This window comes from Nilaparvata lugens, unplaced genomic scaffold (genome assembly GCF_014356525.2).
Source record: "Nilaparvata lugens isolate BPH unplaced genomic scaffold, ASM1435652v1 scaffold3397, whole genome shotgun sequence".
Classification (NCBI taxonomy): domain Eukaryota; kingdom Metazoa; phylum Arthropoda; class Insecta; order Hemiptera; family Delphacidae; genus Nilaparvata; species Nilaparvata lugens.
The window spans coordinates 12,363-32,041 of record NW_024090414.1 but is presented as its reverse complement, the minus strand read 5'-3'; the positions used below and the strand labels follow the sequence as shown (position 1 = coordinate 32,041).

General features: G+C 33.1%; 1 protein-coding gene across 1 annotated transcript; it reads right to left on the bottom strand.

Moving 5' to 3' along the window:
- Positions 1 to 914: 914 nt before the first annotated feature.
- LOC120355608 (DNA replication factor Cdt1-like) lies at positions 915 to 19,386 on the bottom strand. Its single transcript, XM_039444188.1, has 7 exons — positions 18,823 to 19,386; positions 17,441 to 17,722; positions 8,080 to 8,219; positions 5,285 to 5,572; positions 3,709 to 3,933; positions 2,292 to 2,569; positions 915 to 1,201 (listed from the first exon to the last, which is right to left on the bottom strand). The coding sequence occupies exons 1-7, from the start codon at positions 19,213 to 19,215 to the stop codon at positions 930 to 932; spliced, it is 1,878 nt and encodes a 625-aa protein (XP_039300122.1). The 5' UTR covers positions 19,216 to 19,386; the 3' UTR covers positions 915 to 929.
- Positions 19,387 to 19,679: the final 293 nt, after the last annotated feature.

Below are 19,679 nucleotides of genomic sequence, written 5' to 3'. Positions count from 1 at the left end.
AATTACAAAATACTAAAAAATTGGATAAGAGAAAACTATTTCTTTTCAATTGAAGGCATAATCTAATTTTTCAAAGCATATTTTAAAGCGTGGATTATTTTTTTTCTCTATTATTGTATAAAACTAGGAAACAACCAATGTAACTAGCTGATTGCAACTCTCACCAGCGGGCAAGGCTTGATTCCTTTTGCTGGAGATGCCGGATTACCATTGAGAATCTAATTATGATTTTGGTATTATTTATGCTTAATTTTTATTTTAATTATTTTATACTTCTGATTATAAAATTATGTATTTTCTTTTATTATGTTTTGAATATGTATTTATTGTATGGCAAATAAATGATTTGATTTGATTTTGATTAAGTAAGAAATCATGTTTTTCAATAATTTCATAATGAATTTTCATAATTAAGATGAAATATTTTGTTAATTAAATTTCTACATTGTTGAAAGACGATTTGACAACAGAGCAAAGCTAGAAAGAGATAGCGCTATCCGCTTTGTTGAATGATAGACAAGGATAGCAATACCATCCTATTATAATGTGGACCTCACTGTAGCACTAAAGTCTGTGAGATATTACTTTTAACATGAAGAGGAGAAACCCATTTCTCCTTCCACAGTTTGTAGCATAGACAGACGGACATCCTGCGCACAATTGGATGCGCCGTGTCATTTCGCTTTATTTTTTTGTTATGATGAACACATATCCGTACATAAACAAACCAATATACCTGCTGACCAGTAAACGACTTGGAACATTGCCAGCAATAGATGGAGGGGAGTGTTGTCTCTCTCACAGACACAAAAGAAGGAGAATGCTGCTAGGTAGTGGGAGTGATTAGTGAAGGATAGAGCATCGGACCTCTCCGTCTTCGAGAAAGAGCCGTATTAAAAGTAATTTCTCACAGACTTTAGGTATACCTTTCAACTATTTACAAACAGTAAGGGCAAATATCTGACCTTTTCGAGCAGCGACTTGGGAATGCCCTTAAGGGCAGTGGTGAGGGCAGCCACCGCTGGAGCAGTGTTACCGCCATTAGTTGCCGCTGGTTCAGTGTTGCCGTTACTAGTTGCCACTGGAGCAGTGTTGCCGCTTCCATTAGTTGCCGTCACAGCCGCCAGAGCGCTCTGCTCGCTCACGCGCTGCAGTGCACGCTCCATGCGTGGGTTCGACGTGAAGAGGTTGCGCGCTTTTTCTGCAAACACAACGAACATACTCATTATTTACTATACTGTAACAAAATAAAAATTGTTACAAAACGTTTGTTTGTAATAGATTTAAAAAGACTGTTATCAGAGTACAGGAATTTCAATATACTTTGGTCAACAATATCGAACGCTTTACTGAGGTCACACATGGTCACACCTGCAAACCCTTTCTTTTCAAAGCTATTGAGAACATTTGTAACAATTTTGTTGACAGCATCTGTAGTTGATCTACCGGTTCTGAATCCAAACTGAGACGACGAGAAGAGACCCTTCTCTTCGAAATATTTCCTAATGATCTTGCTATCACAGTCTCAAATATTTTTCAAAAGATTAGCACCACCGATATAGGGCTGAAGTTGGCAGGATTGTCCAGATTTCCATTCTTATGAATTGGTACTGTTTTAGCATGCTCAAGATAATATGGAAAAACTGCATCCTCAATACAGTGATTAATACAGGTGGTAAGTGGATATACAACAAAAGAAATAATAGATTTAATTAGTGAGCTTGAAAGTTGGTAAATATCCCTACTGGTGCTATTTTACTTTCCTTGCCCTATATATTTTAAATTAATGCAATGCTTCTATTTTTGAAAGCGAATCCGGAGAAAATGGAGTTGAAAAATGTAATTCAATCTTATAATACAAGATCCAATCAGACGCTCAACTGTAACACGAAGCAGACTGCATAAAACTGATCAAAGTCACTCGAATGTTGCAATTAAATTGATGAATAGGCTTCCTATTGAGGTGAGGCAACTTAATCACAGGAGGTTCAAACAGATTTTAGAAATATTTATCTTAAAAAAGCCCTGTCACTCAATTAAAGAGTTATCAGCATGAAAATGAATGTAGAAAATTTCAATATTAGAATGTATTAATATTACTGTTATATGAATAGATTTAATATATGTAGGCTACGTTTTATTGTAATGTGACTTGTATTGTTTTTATTGGCAGTATTTGTATTGACTGAGTGTTGTTTTGTTACATTGACTGGCCTATATGTCAAATTGTGACATCCTTTTTTTTTTTTTGCTTATAAATTTATTTATTTAGTGTGGATCAACCTACTCACCGAGCACATCCCTAGCGGTAGACACTTTAGCGGCGGACGGCGGTAGCGGCAAAGCGGCCGCCTCTATGTCAGGCACGGCGTCGATGTCGAACTCGGGATGCCAGCGCGTGAGCGACTGTCGCGCGACAACCAGCGGCGGGTCTAGGGCGGCCAGAAACGCCTCGTGATGCGTCTTGGTGCGTTCCAGCAGACATGCGTAGAACTGGCGGCGTCGCTCTAACAGCACGTCGGGGCTCATCTGGTGCGCGGCGAGCACTGGTTTTACCACCAATTCATACCTGGAACAATATAAATTGAAAATATCATTCACCAAAATACAAAAAGAAAACTATCCTGGCAACTGTCGAAATTAAGTCTCAGCAAAAAGGCTACAAGTCATTTTGAGCAAACAAGCTTTGATTTTGAACTGAATTTTCAATTCATAGATTTGCCATTGATGTGCTGCTGCAATTTCAAGTTAGAGGATGTGAATTGCTTTCTCCTATTGATACCAACTTTCCAGGTGGTGCTGTTGATCAAGGTCTCATTTGCTCTTCTAATGCAGACTCTATAATAAGGCTGGCCACTAACGGTAGGTCATGCATGTTAGTCGTGCATGTACACACAAGTCGTCATGCATTGTTGTGTCATAATAGTGAAAGCTTATAATAACATTTTTTGTGATTAGTTTTTGTGTCTTAGATTTTTTTCCCACTGCTCTACTTGAAGTTAAATTATATTATTGTATCATTGACACCCAATTGCTCAAAAGTCTGCTGACTTTCAATCCCCATTAAATGCCACTAGAACCAATTAGAGAAGCCTTCTTTTCAGAAAAACCTTCTATGATTGGACTTTTGGAATTTAATAATGATTCAAACAGGACTTTCTATATACCGGACCTGCGCCTATAAAAAAATGACCGCCAAAGGTGGTGGTCGGCATTGATATTTTAAACGGGAACTAGAGGAATTGAGATTTCGACAAACTGAGACGCTTTATAAAAGCTGATTAGTGATTTTTTTCTCAGTAGGAATTTCTATAAGACCACTACATACGGCGGCCATTTTTTTCTAGGCTCAGGTCCGGTAGTATATAGTAGGTCCTGATTCAAATTTAACAGGCTTTTGTGAAACCGGGTCTAGGCCTATAATTTGTGATTTTCTAGTGGTTTATTTATTGTTATTGATTGTTTATTAAATGTTAGAAGCTGCTAGCTGTCAAACAGCTGTTTTTTGTTCAAATCCTATCACTGATGACAAAACTTGCATGATGGACATGTATGTGTGTGTATGATAAAATAGCATGTACTCACATGTTTATCTTCATGTTCTACCGTTAGTGGCCAGCCTAAGCAAATCAGATATGGGAACTGAATTGAATAATAGCTGTCATCTAATCTAAGAATTGAAGTGAATTGAAATGAATTTTACTATACCTGTCAGGCTGCAGTTTGTTGGCACCCACCGAGTGCACTTTCTCGTAATGGAACGTGTAGAAGGCATCGTTCACCGCCTTGATCTGAGCCAGATGTTTTTCGAACAGGTTGCGACGCAACAATTCCTGCACCGATGTTTTCAGCTTGGTGAATGTGGTCGACTCCTGCCGTTTCTCCAGCATTGAGACCACTGTTTCTATTGCGCGGAAAACTTCCGCCAGAGATCTGCAATAAAAGTTTCACATGAATACAACCATGCAAATAAATTAATTGATTTCAAATTAAATAAAAAGACCAATAAATTTTCAAAAAACCACAGATTTTGTTAAAAGTGGAAAGACCGGTTTCGGTTGTCAATCACCATTGTCAATCTCTGATAAAAAAGGAATTGATTAATTGGTGATCGAATGATATTGATATTAAATTAGTTGTTACTATTATCAATGTGTACAGGCTGCTGACGTTTGTGGATATTTTATTTTTACGTGAATACATTTATTTAATGATTAGTTGATTTAAATAGTGATTGGTATTTTTTTATTGATTTTTTTCTGCAACTGTACTATAAATTTTCTCCATGAATTGACTTCCAAGGATATGTGAGTAATATTCCTTTTTTGTGTTTTTTTTTGGACTTCCATATTAAGCTTTCAAATTCAAAATTGAAAATGTATGTAGTGTTTTGTTTCAATGTGGAAATTAGTGAAGAATTGAAAAGTCTCACATAACCTTTATTTGGACAATTTATTTCATGAAAATAGGATAAAAAGAAGTTTTAGTCTGTAGTCTGTTTCTTTGTCCTTAAGTTGATTGTGAATGATGAATAAATTATTAATAAATATTCGTTAGTCTAGTTCATTCACTACCTCCGTAAACAAAGTCGTAGTACATTCGTGTGACGTCAGCACAGATAAGGCTGATCTATATCAGCTAGTATTTTTATTGGTGTAGGAGCCCTACCTGTGCTGACGTCACACGAATGCACTACGGCTTTGTTTACGGAGGTAATGATTCATTCCGAAAACCTGTATCAGCTATCGTCTATAGACAAGACAGAGGTTCGGCAACGTTGTTCTCCTATCTTTCTCCACTGCCATTATAACGTGGACCTCACTATACCATAGTTTTATAATTGAGTTTTATAGTTGAATAACCTAGACACCAACTGTACATTGCAATGTATTTAATGGTGAATTAACAATTTCTATTTCTATACCAATGGCTGACTTAAATCTTCACGAACCCGACCCAAACTGAAAAACAGGTGGTTTATAACCAGGAAGCTTGATTGCGGCGGACGAATTAGCGGCTTAAAATACTAGATTGGTCAGGTTTTTAGGGAATTTAAACTATTTTATCACCCAGCGGATGTCAGGATAACCAGTCATCCGCATAATCGATACTCTACCATAGTTTTATAATTGAGATAATTCAAATTATCTAAAGATACCAACTATACATTGCAATGTATTTACTGATGAATCAACAATTTCTATTTCTATATCAATGGATGGCCTAAATCTTCAGAAAACCGACCCAAACTGAAAAACATGTAGCTTAAAACCAGGAAGCTCACCTGTACTTGAAGGGTAAAGTGAGCGCACTCTTGCCTTCGGACACGAGCGCCTGATATCGCTGGAAGGCGGGCGATTTCAGTGGTGATTTGAGCGGACTGGCGGGCGGCTGCTGCCGCGGAGACGGAGGCGGAACTGCCTCCAGCAGTTTGCGCGGACTGACGAAGGCGGGAGGGGCGGCAGAGCTATCCATGTCCAACCGCCTTCGGCCGCCTCCCGGACTCCCGAACGCCGCTTCGCGCAGTTTTGCCGGCGACATGCCCATCTTGATCGGCGTCTTCTTCGACGGACTGCAAACAAATTTCAATTTTTAATATATCACACACATCACATAAAAATTAATATCATTTGAGATTTGGATAAGATTCAAGATTTTTAGAAATTACAGTTCTGGAATACCAACTTCTGGAATATTATATATATATTTTTTTTAATTTGCGTGAGTGATGAAAAGTGCGTTGGTGAATTGATAAGGTGATCAAACGTCCATGCCATTGGCGGTAATCGAACCCACGAACCAGGCAGTGCTAGCAGACCGAGGTTTGAAATTCAATTCAATTCTTTATTGCCAAAATTTAACAACGTAACAAATCAAAGGTTAATAAATGAACCACTTATCACAAGAAAATAAAATAAAATTAACTACCCAGAGCTAAAAAACTAAAAATTGTTTCAGGCACCACCAGCAAAAGAAAAGTCTTTGACCGCTGGTTGGAGTAGCAAAAAGTCCGATTCAAAATAAATACTAGAAATAACACAATACAAAATCAAGTTGATGACAAGAAAAAACTATTTCATATTACTGCAACAAAAGAGTAATAACAAATTTTGAGAGAGAAAAAGCAAATAAGATTTTCTAATAGGAAATACTAAAACAAAACAGAGATCAAATGAAAAATATGATTGATTGAAAAAAGACTAAGAATTGTCAAAACAACAGATTTATTGATACTTAGAAAGACCGGTTTCGGTTATTACACCATATGGAGTGGAGTTTTTAGTTTACACCATGAAGGAGTTTATCAGAGATTGACAATGGTGTAATAACCGAAACCGGTCTTTCTAAGTATCAATAAATCTGTGGTTTTTGACAATTTCTTAGTCTTTTTCATTCAATACGAATAATCACCACATATCAACTTCTCAACTACACAAAAAGTGAAAAATATGATTACCATCAGGTCTCAGGAATTACAAAAGATAAAATAGAGATTGCTTTAAGAAATAAATAAATCGAAGTTTATGATACCTGTCGTATCGTACCGACGAGGAATCGTAAGTGTGGAAACGGCCATACGGTAGAAGGACATTCTGGATGTCGTGAGTCGTGACGACAAATGTCGGACGACAATCGGTAGAGTGAAAACGGCGGGTGAGTTTAGGTTAGTGGACAGTGAATCGATATCTCTCACAACTATGGCATCTAATATAAAACAATATTCTGTATATTTAGATATCTCTTGAAACTATTATATTATATAATATTATTATATATATATATATATAATATATATATATATATCCTTTATATATAAATAATAGTTATAAAATGAAATTTAATTTATGTTAAGATTTATTGTATTTTATTGAATCAAACGAAAACCGTACCTGGAATAGAAGTTTCAAAAGTTATCATGTCGAATCTATCAAGTTGAACTTTCTTTTCTTTTTGATTTTATCCAACTTAGCATATCCATCACGCAATTTCGCTTGCAATTTCGTTAGGTCCTTAATTCTTGAGCTTTTCTGAAAATACAAACACACTGTGTTAAAAATTAATCTTTTATTAAAATCGCATAAAATAAAATTACTACCCAGAGCTAAAAAACTAAAATTGTTTCAGGCACCACCAGCAAAAGAAAAGTCTTTGACCGCTGGTGGGAGTCGCAAAAAAGTCCGATTCAAAATAAATACTAGAAATAACACAATACAAAATCAAGTTGATGACAAGAAAAAAACTATTCCATATTACTGCAAAAAAACAAAAAACAAAAGAGTAATAACAAATTTTGAGAGAGAAAAAGCAAATAAGATTTTCTAATAGGAAAATACTAAAACAAAACAGAGATCAAATGAAAAATATGATTGATTGAAAAAGACTAAGAAATTGTCAAAAACCACAGATTTATTGATACTTAGAAAGACCGGTTTCGGTTATTACACCATATGGAGTGGAGTTTTTAGTTTACACCATGAAGGAGTTTATCAGAGATTGACAATGGTGTAATAACCGAAACCGGTCTTTCTAAGTATCAATAAATCTGTGGTTTTTGACAATTTCTTAGTCTTTTTCATTCAATACGAATAATCACCACAATATCAACTTCTCAACTACACAAAAAGTGAAAAATATGATTACCATTCAGGTCTCAGGAATTACAAAAGATAAAATAGAGATTGCTTTAAGAAATAAATAAATCGAAGTTTATGATACCTGTCGTATCGTACCGACGAGGAATCGGTAAGTGTGGAAACGGCCATACGGTAGAAGGACATTCTGGATGTCGTGAGTCGTGACGACAAATGTCGGACGACAATCGGTAAGAGTGAAAACGGCGGGTGAGGTTAGGTTAGTGGACAGTGAATCGATATCTCTCACAACTATGGCATCTAATATAAAACAATATATCTGTATATTTAGATATCTCTTGAAACTATTATATATATATATATATATATATATATATATATATATATATATATATATATATCCTTTATATATAAATAATAGTTATAAAATGAAATTTAATTTATGTTAAGATTTATTGTATTTTATTGAATCAAACGAAAACCGTACCTGGGAATAGAAGTTTCAAAAGTTATCATGTCGAATCTATCAAGTTGAACTTTCTTTTCTTTTTGAATTTTATCCAACTTAGCATATCCATCACGCAATTTCGCTTGCAATTTCGTTAGGTCCTTAATTCTTGAGCTTTTCTGAAAATACAAAACACACTGTGTTAAAAATTAATCTTTTATTAAAATCGCATTAAACAGAATTGTACGATTTATTAATCTATTTCTCAATGAAAATTGACTGCAATCCAATAAATTTGCTAAAGAGCATTTCTAGATTGATGGTGAAAACTTAATCTTTTATTAAAATCTAATTGAACAGAATTGTAGGATTTATTAATCTATTTCTCAATGAAAATTGACTGCAATCCAATATATTGGCTAATGAGCATTTCTAGATTGATGGTGGGGCTCTCAACTCAGGAATAAAGAGTCCCACACAAAAAGAGGCTTTGCTTGCTAGGCTCCTATCCATGTGTAAATGTATTTTACATGTGAACTTTAGGTTGTTGTCCAAATATCACTTATTTATTTAAGAAAATCACAAACATGTTTCAACACCAATGAAAACTCTAGGTTGTTGTCAAAATATCACTTATTTATTTAAGAAAATCACAAACATGTTTCAACACCAATGAAAACTCTAGGTTGTTGTCCAAATATCACTTATTTATTTAAGAAAATCACAAACATGTTTCACACCAATGAAAACTCTAGGTTGTTGTCCAAATATCACTTATTTTTTAAGAAAATCACAAACATGTTTCAACACCAATGAAAACTCTAGGTTGTTGTCAAAATATCACTATTTATTTTAGAATATCACAAACATGTTTCAACACCAATGAAAACTCTAGGTTGTGTCAAAATATCACTTATTTATTTAAGAAAATCACAAACATGTTTCAACACCAATGGAAACTCTAGGTTGTTGTCAAAATATCACTTATTTATTTAAGAAAATCACAAACATGTTTCAACACCATGAAAACTCTAGGTGTTGTCAAAATATCACTTATTTATTTTAGAATATCACAAACATGTTTCAACACCAATGAAAACTCTAGGTTGTTGTCAAAATATCACTTATTATTTTAGAATATCACAACATGTTTCAACACCAATGAAAACTCTAGGTTGTTGTCAAAATATCACTTATTATTTAAGAAAATCACAAACATGTTTCAACACCAATGAAAACTCTAGGTTGTTGTCAAAATATCACTTATTTATTTAGAAAATCACAAACATGTTTCAACACCAATGAAAACTCTAGGTTGTTGTCAAAATATCACTTATTATTTAAGAAAATCACAAACATGTTTCAACACCAATGAAAACTCTAGGTGTTGTCCAAATATCACTTATTATTTAAGAAAATCACAAACATGTTTCAAAACCAATGGAAACTCTAGGTTGTTGTCAAAATATCACTTATTTATTAAGAAAATCACAAACATGTTCAACACCAATGAAAACTCTAGGTTGTTGTCCAAATATCACTTATTATTTAAGAAAATCACAAACATGTTTCAAAACCAATGGAAACTCTAGGTGTTGTCAAAATATCACTTGAATATCACAAACATGTTTCAACACCAATGAAAACTCTAGGTTGTTGTCAAAATATCACTTATTTATTTAAGAAAATCACAAACATGTTTCAACACCAATGAAAACTCTAGGTTGTTGTCCAAATATCACTTATTTATTTAAGAAAATCACAAACATGTTTCAACACCAATGAAAACTCTAGGTTGTTGTCCAAATATCACTTATTTATTTAAGAAAATCACAAACATGTTTCAAAACCAATGGAAACTCTAGGTTGTTGTCAAAATATCACTTATTTATTTTAGAATATCACAAACATGTTTCAACACCAATGAAAACTCTAGGTTGTTGTCCAAATATCACTTATTTATTTAAGAAAATCACAAACATGTTTCAAAACCAATGGAAACTCTAGGTTGTTGTCAAAATATCACTTATTTATTTTAGAATATCACAAACATGTTTCAACACCAATGAAAACTCTAGGTTGTTGTCCAAATATCACTTATTTATTTAAGAAAATCACAAACATGTTTCAAAACCAATGGAAACTCTAGGTTGTTGTCAAAATATCACTTATTTATTTAAGAAAATCACAAACATGTTTCAACACCAATGAAAACTCTAGGTTGTTGTCCAAATATCACTTATTTATTTAAGAAAATCACAAACATGTTTCAACACCAATGGAAACTCTAGGTGTTGTCAAAATATCACTTATTTATTTAGAAAATCACAAACATGTTTCAACACCAATGAAAACTCTAGGTTGTTGTCAAAATATCACTTATTTATTTAAGAAAATCACAACATGTTTCAACACCAATGAAAATCTAGGTTGTTGTCAAAATATCACTTATTTATTTAGAAAATCACAAACATGTTTCAACACCAATGAAAACTCTAGGTTGTTGTCAAAATATCACTTATTTATTTTAGAATATCACAAACATGTTTCAACACCAATGAAAACTCTAGGTTGTTGTCAAAATATCACTTATTTATTTTAGAATATCACAAACATGTTTCAACACTAATGAAAACTCTAGGTTGTTGTCAAAATATCACTTATTTATTTTAGAATATCACAAACATGTTTCAACACCAATGAAAACTCTAGGTTGTTGTCAAAATATCACTTATTTATTTAAAAAATTACAAACATGTTTCAACACAATGAAAACTCTAGGTTGTTGTTAAAATATCACTTATTATTTTAGAATATCACAAAATGTTTCAAAACCAATGGAAACTCTAGGTTGTTGTCAAAATATCACTTATTTATTTTAGAATATCACAAACATGTTTCAACACCAATGAAAACTCTAGGTTGTTGTCAAAATATCACTTATTTATTTAGAAAATCACAAACATGTTTCAACACCAATGAAAACTCTAGGTTGTTGTCAAAATATCACTTATTTATTTAAGAAAATCACAAACATGTTTCAACACCAATGAAAACTCTAGGTTGTTGTCAAAATATCACTTATTTATTTTAGAATATCACAAACATGTTTCAACACCAATGAAAACTCTAGGTTGTTGTCAAAATATCACTTATTTATTTAAGAAAATCACAAACATGTTTCACACCAATGAAAACTCTAGGTTGTTGTCAAAATATCACTTATTTATTTAAAAAAATCACAAACATGTTTCAACCCAATGAAAACTCTAGGTTGTTGTCAAAATATCACTTATTTATTTAAGAAAATCACAAACATGTTTCAAAACCAATGGAAACTCTAGGTTGTTGTCCAAATATCACTTATTTATTTAAGAAAATCACAAACATGTTTCAACACCAATGAAAACTCTAGGTTGTTGTCCAAATATCACTTATTTATTTAAGAAAATCACAAACATGTTTCAAAACCAATGGAAACTCTAGGTTGTTGTCAAATATCACTTATTTATTAAGAAAATCACAAACATGTTTCAAAACCAATGGAAACTCTAGGTTGTTGTCCAAATATCACTTATTTATTTAAGAAAATCACAAAATGTTTCAAAACCAATGAAAACTCTAGGTTGTTGTCCAAATATCACTTATTTATTAAGAAAATCACAAACATGTTTCAAAACAATGAAAACTCTAGGTTGTTGTCAAATATCACTTATTTATTTAAGAAAATCACAAACATGTTTCAACACCAATGAAAACTCTAGGTTGTTGTCCAAATATCACTATTTATTTAAGAAAATCACAACATGTTTCAACACCAATGAAAATCTAGGTTGTTGTCAAAATATCACTTATTTATTTAGAATATCACAAACATGTTTCAACACAATGAAAACTCTAGGTTGTTGTCAAAATATCACTTATTATTTTAGAATATCACAAACATGTTTCAACACAATGAAAACTCTAGGTTGTTGTCCAAATATCACTTATTATTTAAGAAAATCACAAACATGTTTCAAAACCAATGGAAACTCTAGGTTGTTGTCAAAATATCACTTATTTATTTTAGAATATCACAAACATGTTTCAAAACCAATGAAAACCTCTAGGTTGTTGTCCAAATATCACTTATTTATTTAAGGAAATCACAAACATGTTTCAAAACAATGGAAACTCTAGGTTGTTGTCAAAATATCACTTATTATTTAAGAAAATCACAAACATGTTTCAACACCAATGAAAACTCTAGGTTGTTGTCCAAATATCACTTATTATTTAAGAAAATCACAAACATGTTTCAAAACCAATGGAAACTCTAGGTTGTTGTCAAAATATCACTTATTATTTTAGAATATCACAAACATGTTTCAACACCAATGAAAATCTAGGTTGTTGTCCAATATCACTTATTTATTTAAGGAAATCACAAACATGTTTCAAAACCAATGGAAACTCTAGGTTGTTGTCAAAATATCACTTATTATTTAAGAAAATCACAAACATGTTTCAACACCAATGAAAACTCTAGGTTGTTGTCCAAATATCACTTATTTATTTAAGAAAATCACAAACATGTTTCAAAACCAATGGAAACTCTAGGTTGTTGTCAAAATATCACTTATTTATTTAAGAAAATCACAAACATGTTTCAAAACCAATGAAAACTCTAGGTTGTTGTCAAAATATCACTTATTTATTTAAGAAAATCACAAACATGTTTCAAAACCAATGGAAACTCTAGGTTGTTGTCAAAATATCACTTATTTATTTTAGAATATCACAAACATGTTTCAACACCAATGAAAACTCTAGGTGTTGTCCAAATATCACTTATTTATTTAAGAAAATCACAAACATGTTTCAACACCAATGAAAACTCTAGGTTGTTGTCCAAATATCACTTATTTATTAAGAAAATCACAAACATGTTTCAAAACCAATGAAAACTCTAGGTTGTTGTCCAAATATCACTTATTTATTTAAGAAAATCACAACATGTTTCAACACCAATGAAAATCTAGGTTGTTGTCCAAATATCACTATTTATTTAAGAAAATCACAAACATGTTTCAAAACCAATGGAAACTCTAGGTTGTTGTCCAAATATCACTTATTATTTTAGAATATCACAAACATGTTCAACACCAATGGAAACTCTAGGTTGTGTCAAAATATCACTTATTTATTTTAGAATATCACAAACATGTTTCAACACCAATGAAAACTAGGTTGTTGTCAAAATATCACTTATTATTTTAGAATATCACAAACATGTTTCAACACCATGAAAACTCTAGGTGTTGTCAAAATATCACTTATTATTTTAGAATATCACAAACATTTTCAACACCAATGAAAATCTAGGTTGTTGTCAAAATATCACTTATTTATTTAGAAAATCACAAACATGTTTCAACACCAATGAAAACTCTAGGTGTTGTCAAAATATCACTTATTTATTTTAAAAAATTACAAACATGTTTCAACACCAATGAAAACTCTAGGTTGTTGTTAAAATATCACTTATTTTTTTAAGAAAATCACAAAATGTTTCAACACCAATGAAACTCTAGTTGTTGTCAAAAATCACTTATTTATTTTAGAATATCACAAACATGTTTCAACACCAATGAAAACTCTAGGTTGTTGTCAAAATATCACTTATTTATTTTAGAATACCACAAACATGTTTCAACACCAATGAAAACTCTAGGTTGTTGTCAAAATCTCACTTATTTTTTTAAGAAAATCACAAACATGTTTCGACACCAATGAAAACTCTAGGTTGTTGTCAAAATATCACTTATTTATTTTAGAATATCACAAACATGTTTCAACACCAATGAAAACTCTAGGTTGTTGTCAAAATATCACTTATTTATTTAAGAAAATCACAAACATGTTTCGACACCAATGAAAACTCTAGGTTGTTGTCAAAATATCACTTATTTATTTTAGAATATCACAAACATGTTTCAACACCAATGAAAACTCTAGGTTGTTGTCAAAATATCACTTATTTATTTTAGAATATCACAAACATGTTTCAACACCAATGAAAACTCTAGGTTGTTGTCAAAATATCACTTATTTATTTTAGAATATCACAAACATGTTTGAACACCAATGGTGTCATCTTCAGTGTATTTTGCTGTTCATTATAGAAAAAAGATTAATGGAAGAATTGTAGGAAAGCTTTATTCGCTAATTTAATGGCTTTAATAGTGGGAGTTGAAGTTGTTCTTTAGATATGACTTATTTGAATGAAATTAAAGTTCACTTTACAGTAAACAGTAATAGAATTGATAAACTAGTAGTATGTGTTTTACTCAAATCTGAAAGTCTAGTGAAAAGAGAAAACTGCCAATAACAATTACCCACTAGAAAAAAGAAAGCATGAGAAATAATTTCATTGAGAAAATACGATATTAAGAAAAAATAGACTTCTTCTTATTGTTTAGCTTTACAACCCAGTATGGGTCACAGCCTCGCTCAATCATCTCCTCCAAGCATCTCTGTTCAATGCAATCTCTGTTCGTGGATGGAGTGATTTCAGTATTAAGATTTTTTGAAATTGCTGTGACCTCAGGGCTGGGAAAACTATATGTAGTTTAATATTATTTAATTGACGTGTCACACTGTTAGAGTTTTGCTCATATATACAGTTTCACAAGACAAAATAATAATAATAATAATAATGCAGCACGTCTCCATCCCTGCACTCCAACCTTTGCCGCATCCTGGTCAACCACATCCATCCATCTTGTCCTGGGTCGCCACCTCTTCCTCATTCCATGTATTTTCCCATTCATCGCCATCTTGGGTGGGTATGTGTCATCAGGTGTCCTGCCCAACTTAGTCTGCGCACTCTCATCACTGTGACTATATCAGCTTGTTGGTGCAACTCTTCATTGTGCCAGACTCCTGCTTTTCTTGAACACCTCCAAAGATCCTCCTCAGGATCTTCCTTTCAAAGACACCCAACATTTTTTCTTCAAGAAAAAAAAATCTGGTGTGGCGCTCACACAACTTTCCTTGCCGTTATGAAATTTGATCACCTGACGCTAGTGTTCACGCGCATCTCAAGTCTACTATTCAAAGATCTGAGCCAGCTGGTGACAGGACAATAACGCTGGAGACACACAGAGTCTGATATCTCTTCATAATGAATGATTTAATAGAATCAAAAGTTGCCAAAAGTTTTGCAATTTAATAATCACATTTTCTCGAATTTCGTTCGAGCTTATTTTAAATTTTAGGTGATAATGTTACTGAGCATTAATTGTAGAGATTTTCATGCTCAATCTTTTCCACTTGAAATTTTTTGTTTAAATTGTATCTGAAGCCTGATAATTGGGAATCTAAAATCAAACTTTGCATAGATGGGGCGGAGCTCCTGAAATTTTCACAGATATGGGACTTGTGGCAGTTGATAGACCTTATCAATGACTATCCAAGTTATAAATTTGATCAATATCGTTGGAGCCGTTTTGGAGAAAATCGCGTAAACCCCTGTTTTTAACAGCATTTACGCCGCCATCTTGAATTGCATTTGATTGAAATTGTTCATGTCGGATCCTTATATTGTAAGGACCTTAAGTTCCAAATTTCAAGTCATTCCGTTAATTGGGAGATGAGATATGGTGTACACAGACATACATACACTCATACACACACACACACTTACAGACCAATACCCAAAAACCACTTTTTAGGATTCAGGGGACCTGAAAACGTATAGAAATTTACAAATTGTGGTATCTTAATTTTATTCGGAAAGCAATACTTTCCTTATCTATGGTAATAAGGCAAGGAAAGTAATAGACTAGTGAGATTAATTTCCAACCGTCAGCATTTACGATTATCAACATTAATGCTTCCCCCATTAACCAATACTGACGGTTGAAAGTAGACCTCACTATACTGTATTCTCAGGAGAAAGTTAATAAGCCACCCTTTCAAGGAATCAAGCTGATTAATGATGATTCAAAATAAAAATGGAGATGAAGAAATATCACGCTGAGCACCAACAGTTAGGCTAGCTTCACACACATTCGGTTCGGTTCGTTTTCGGTTCGTTGCCGAAAACGAATGAGACTTTCATACATATCAGGTTCTAATATTCGTACGGTTCTAATTGGATTTTTTCTTCTCAAACACAGCTGTGTTTGGATTTTCACAATAATTCATGCTGGTATTAAAAATTAATATAACATCTGGTGTTCGAATAGTAAGATGTGATCTCTCGAACTACAAAATTTACAAGTTAATTCAAAATTGTGAACTCTTTGAATAGTTTCTTTTTGATTATGTTAATTTTTGACGTTCAGAATGATTATTTTTTAAATTGAAAACTTATTTCTTGTTTTGACACATGGTGCATAACCTAAATCTCTTTCTCATCAAGGAAATCATGTAATTTTCCTTGGAAAAATTTTCTCTTTGAGTTTTAATTTATCTTCATACTTTTTTAACAAACTATTCCTTGAGAAAAAATGCTCCAGTGAACTAACTCCAATGAATTGACCATAATATGTTTTTGACATAGAAAATTTTGAAACAGATAATCACGATATGAGGTTGAAATAAAAACAAAAACAAAAAACAAAAACAAAAAGCGTTTGTGAAAGACTTTGTTTTTGTTTCCTTTGATATGATGAAACCTATTCGTGTCGAGGGAGCATTCGGTGCTATGCGGTTGCTATTAGGAACAGAATTCAAACCGAATTGCTGTTTCACACTTATCGGAATTTGCCGAAAACGAACAGAAAGCAATCCGAGCCAAATGTGTGTGAAAGTATCCCCTCACTAGAAACGAATTTGAACCTGATGGAATTTATTAGTGTCAAGTGGGCGTTCGGTTCTATGCGGTTTCTTTTCGGTACCCCGAATTACCGTTTCACACTTTGGCCGAAATCGAACAGAAAGCAAAACGAACCGAACCGAATGTGTGCATAACTAGCCTTAGGCTGTGCGGACACAGAAAGCGTCCAGGTGTCCCGAGTTCCAGCGGTCTTGGAAGGATTAAGATATAGTCTAAAAGGTGCGTACAGACTTTCGCTCTGCTCCGCAACCGAACGTCACTCCAGCAGAGCGATTGATGATCGACCGGGGAGCAACAATGGTTCGACCGGGGAACGCGAGAAGATCTAACATCTTCCGTAACGTTCATGATGGGTGCGTGGGCGGCGCGACTGTAGTTCAATGGAGGAACGAGGGCGGTACGAGGGAGGAGCGTGCTCGGTGCGGGTTGGAAGAGCGTATATGTTTACGCAGCTTTAGCCTCCTAAGTCCGCTTTGACAGCTCCCTGTGTGCACACACCTTACTGGGAAAAGTTACAGCTATTTTTAGATGAGCTTGAAAACTAGAATGTAAGCAATATACATAAATTATTACCTTGAGAGCTGTAGCACTGGGAGTTTTAGATCCTTCAACCACTGGAACAGATTTCGCCACTGGAGCATTTTCTTTGGAACCAGAAGATTTGTCACCATCAACAGATTTTTCATCACCAACTGAAGATGTTTCAACAACCGAACTTTCAACTTGAACGATTTCTGTCGGTGGCTCTGCTACTTCAACTGTTAAATTTTCCTCCACAATTTGTTCGACCGGATTTTCTTTTACTTCAGTCGTTTCTGCGGTACATGTTACAAATTCAGTTTTTCCAATGACAACGATTTAAGTGGTTCTTCTTCTTTGGGAGCTATTTTCATTTCATCATTTTTTATTGGAACCTGCAGAAAAGGAAAATGATTGATTATTAATTTATTTCAATTGTCTCTTACCATGCAAACATGCCAAGATTGAAATATAACCAAGACAAATATTCATGGAGATTTTTAACATGTCAAGCTGCAAAGTATTTTCATGGCATAAATTGTGACAGATTCTTCAAAAACAATTTGTTGTATTATTCTATGTAGACTGTAGGCTTTTCATTTGCTGTAAGATATTAATAAAGGTTTAAACTTCATCAAGTGCAAGAAAAAGCTGAAGAAAACCATTATTATTATAAGTCCTTCAATTATCCTACTTTACTGGAAATATCATATTTCAATTAAATATGTAATTCAACATTATGAAATGTATTTAAAAAACGCTACTTGCATTAGGTGCAGTCTTATTGACAGATCATACTTAGGCTAGCAGTGTCAATCAATTTGAATCTTCTTGCGCTTTTAGTGGATCATTAGAAAAAAATCATAACTATCTTCATTTGTTTAAATGTTTAATTTCTAACCAGATTTACAAAATAATCTATGAGAATAAATAGATTGAGGATTGATTGTAGGATAAGAACATTAAATATGTGAGCCTACATAGATGCCTTTATTTTTACATTTTAAAACCTTACAAGTGGACGAAGTTAAGGCAACTAGAGCCCCCTTTACAACTTGACCTACAATATGTAGGCTACGGTACTTCAAGTTTGTGTAGATTTATTTTCAACATTAAACCTATACATATTTCTAGTCAAAAATAATATACTAAAACTGTAAATAGTTTGAAAAGAAAATGTATTAGGTAACGATAAATAATGTAAACAAGTATACAAGATATAACTTAGGCTGCAAGCTACAAGTAATCTTTGGTTCAGCTTAAAGTTCAAGAAGTCAAATTGTACACTTGACCATGGACACCTCAAATGTATACCATACTAACTTTACATTAATATGAGGAATTTGTCATTCAAGGATAAAATATAATATGTAAAAACAGTCAATTTGAACAAATTATTACAGATTAAATAAAAAAAAATACTTTTGAGTACTGACCTCATTCTTGGAGTTTTCACTTGTCTCTTTGGTTTTCAATGTTGAAGAAGTTGAATTAGATTTTCCATTCAGCACTCCAAATGTTTTTCTGATGTCGGATTGCGGAGAACTGCTAATCTTCTTGTCAAATAGAACACGCTTCAATACTTTTTTCTTGGTGACATTTGCTTCACTCGCTGACACCACACTGTTTGGATAGATGAGTCTTCGGCGAGCAGATGGATTTTTTGCTGAATTTCGCCTTTGGTCACTAATTTTCCTTACTGACACGTCGCCTTCATCATTTTCCAGAATCATCACTTTTTTACTAGGCTGTGAACTTCTTTTGGCATCGTCGATAGCTGGACGTTTGCGAGTTGCGAAAAACTCAGTTATTGACGATTGCACAGACATTTCTAAACTGCGAAACTAAATTTAAGCTATTTAAAATCTATAAAACAGTCAGAATAGTCAGCACACGTTGAAAAATATTGAAATATATTCCCCTAAACTGCGATTATTTGGACACCATTCTCAGAAGCATCAATGGAGAAAGCAGAAAGATGAAAGTTCAAAGAATTGAGTTTTGAGGTTAGGTTTGTTTTGGTGATTCTCTGAGATTTGGCGCCAAATGTCAAAACGCGCTTCCTGCTCATTTTATATCATTAAATCAAATCAAAATTCAATCAATTTAGTTCAATTGGAAGAAATAAAGGTAAATAAGAATTGAATGAAAATAGTTTCGATAAATTAGAAGCTCTCAACGAAAATAATTTTCGCTTCAAAGGAGATGGCAAAACCGCGAATATTTGAAAACTATTAGTGATATTATACATTCAATATTTTAATGATAATAATAATAATGTCTTATTTTTCCC

Excerpts from the sequence above, each read along its gene's own strand:
- LOC120355608 (XM_039444188.1), bottom strand. The coding sequence starts at position 19,215 with ATGTCTGTGCAATCGTCAATAACTGAGTTTTTCGCAACTCGCAAACGT. Across the intron at positions 8,220-17,440 it reads CCAGTGCTACAGCTCTCAAG|AAAAGCTCAAGAATTAAGGA; the intron begins GTAATAATTTAT and ends TTGTATTTTCAG. Across the intron at positions 3,934-5,284 it reads ACTTTACCCTTCAAGTACAG|ATCTCTGGCGGAAGTTTTCC; the intron begins GTGAGCTTCCTG and ends CTTTTATTGCAG.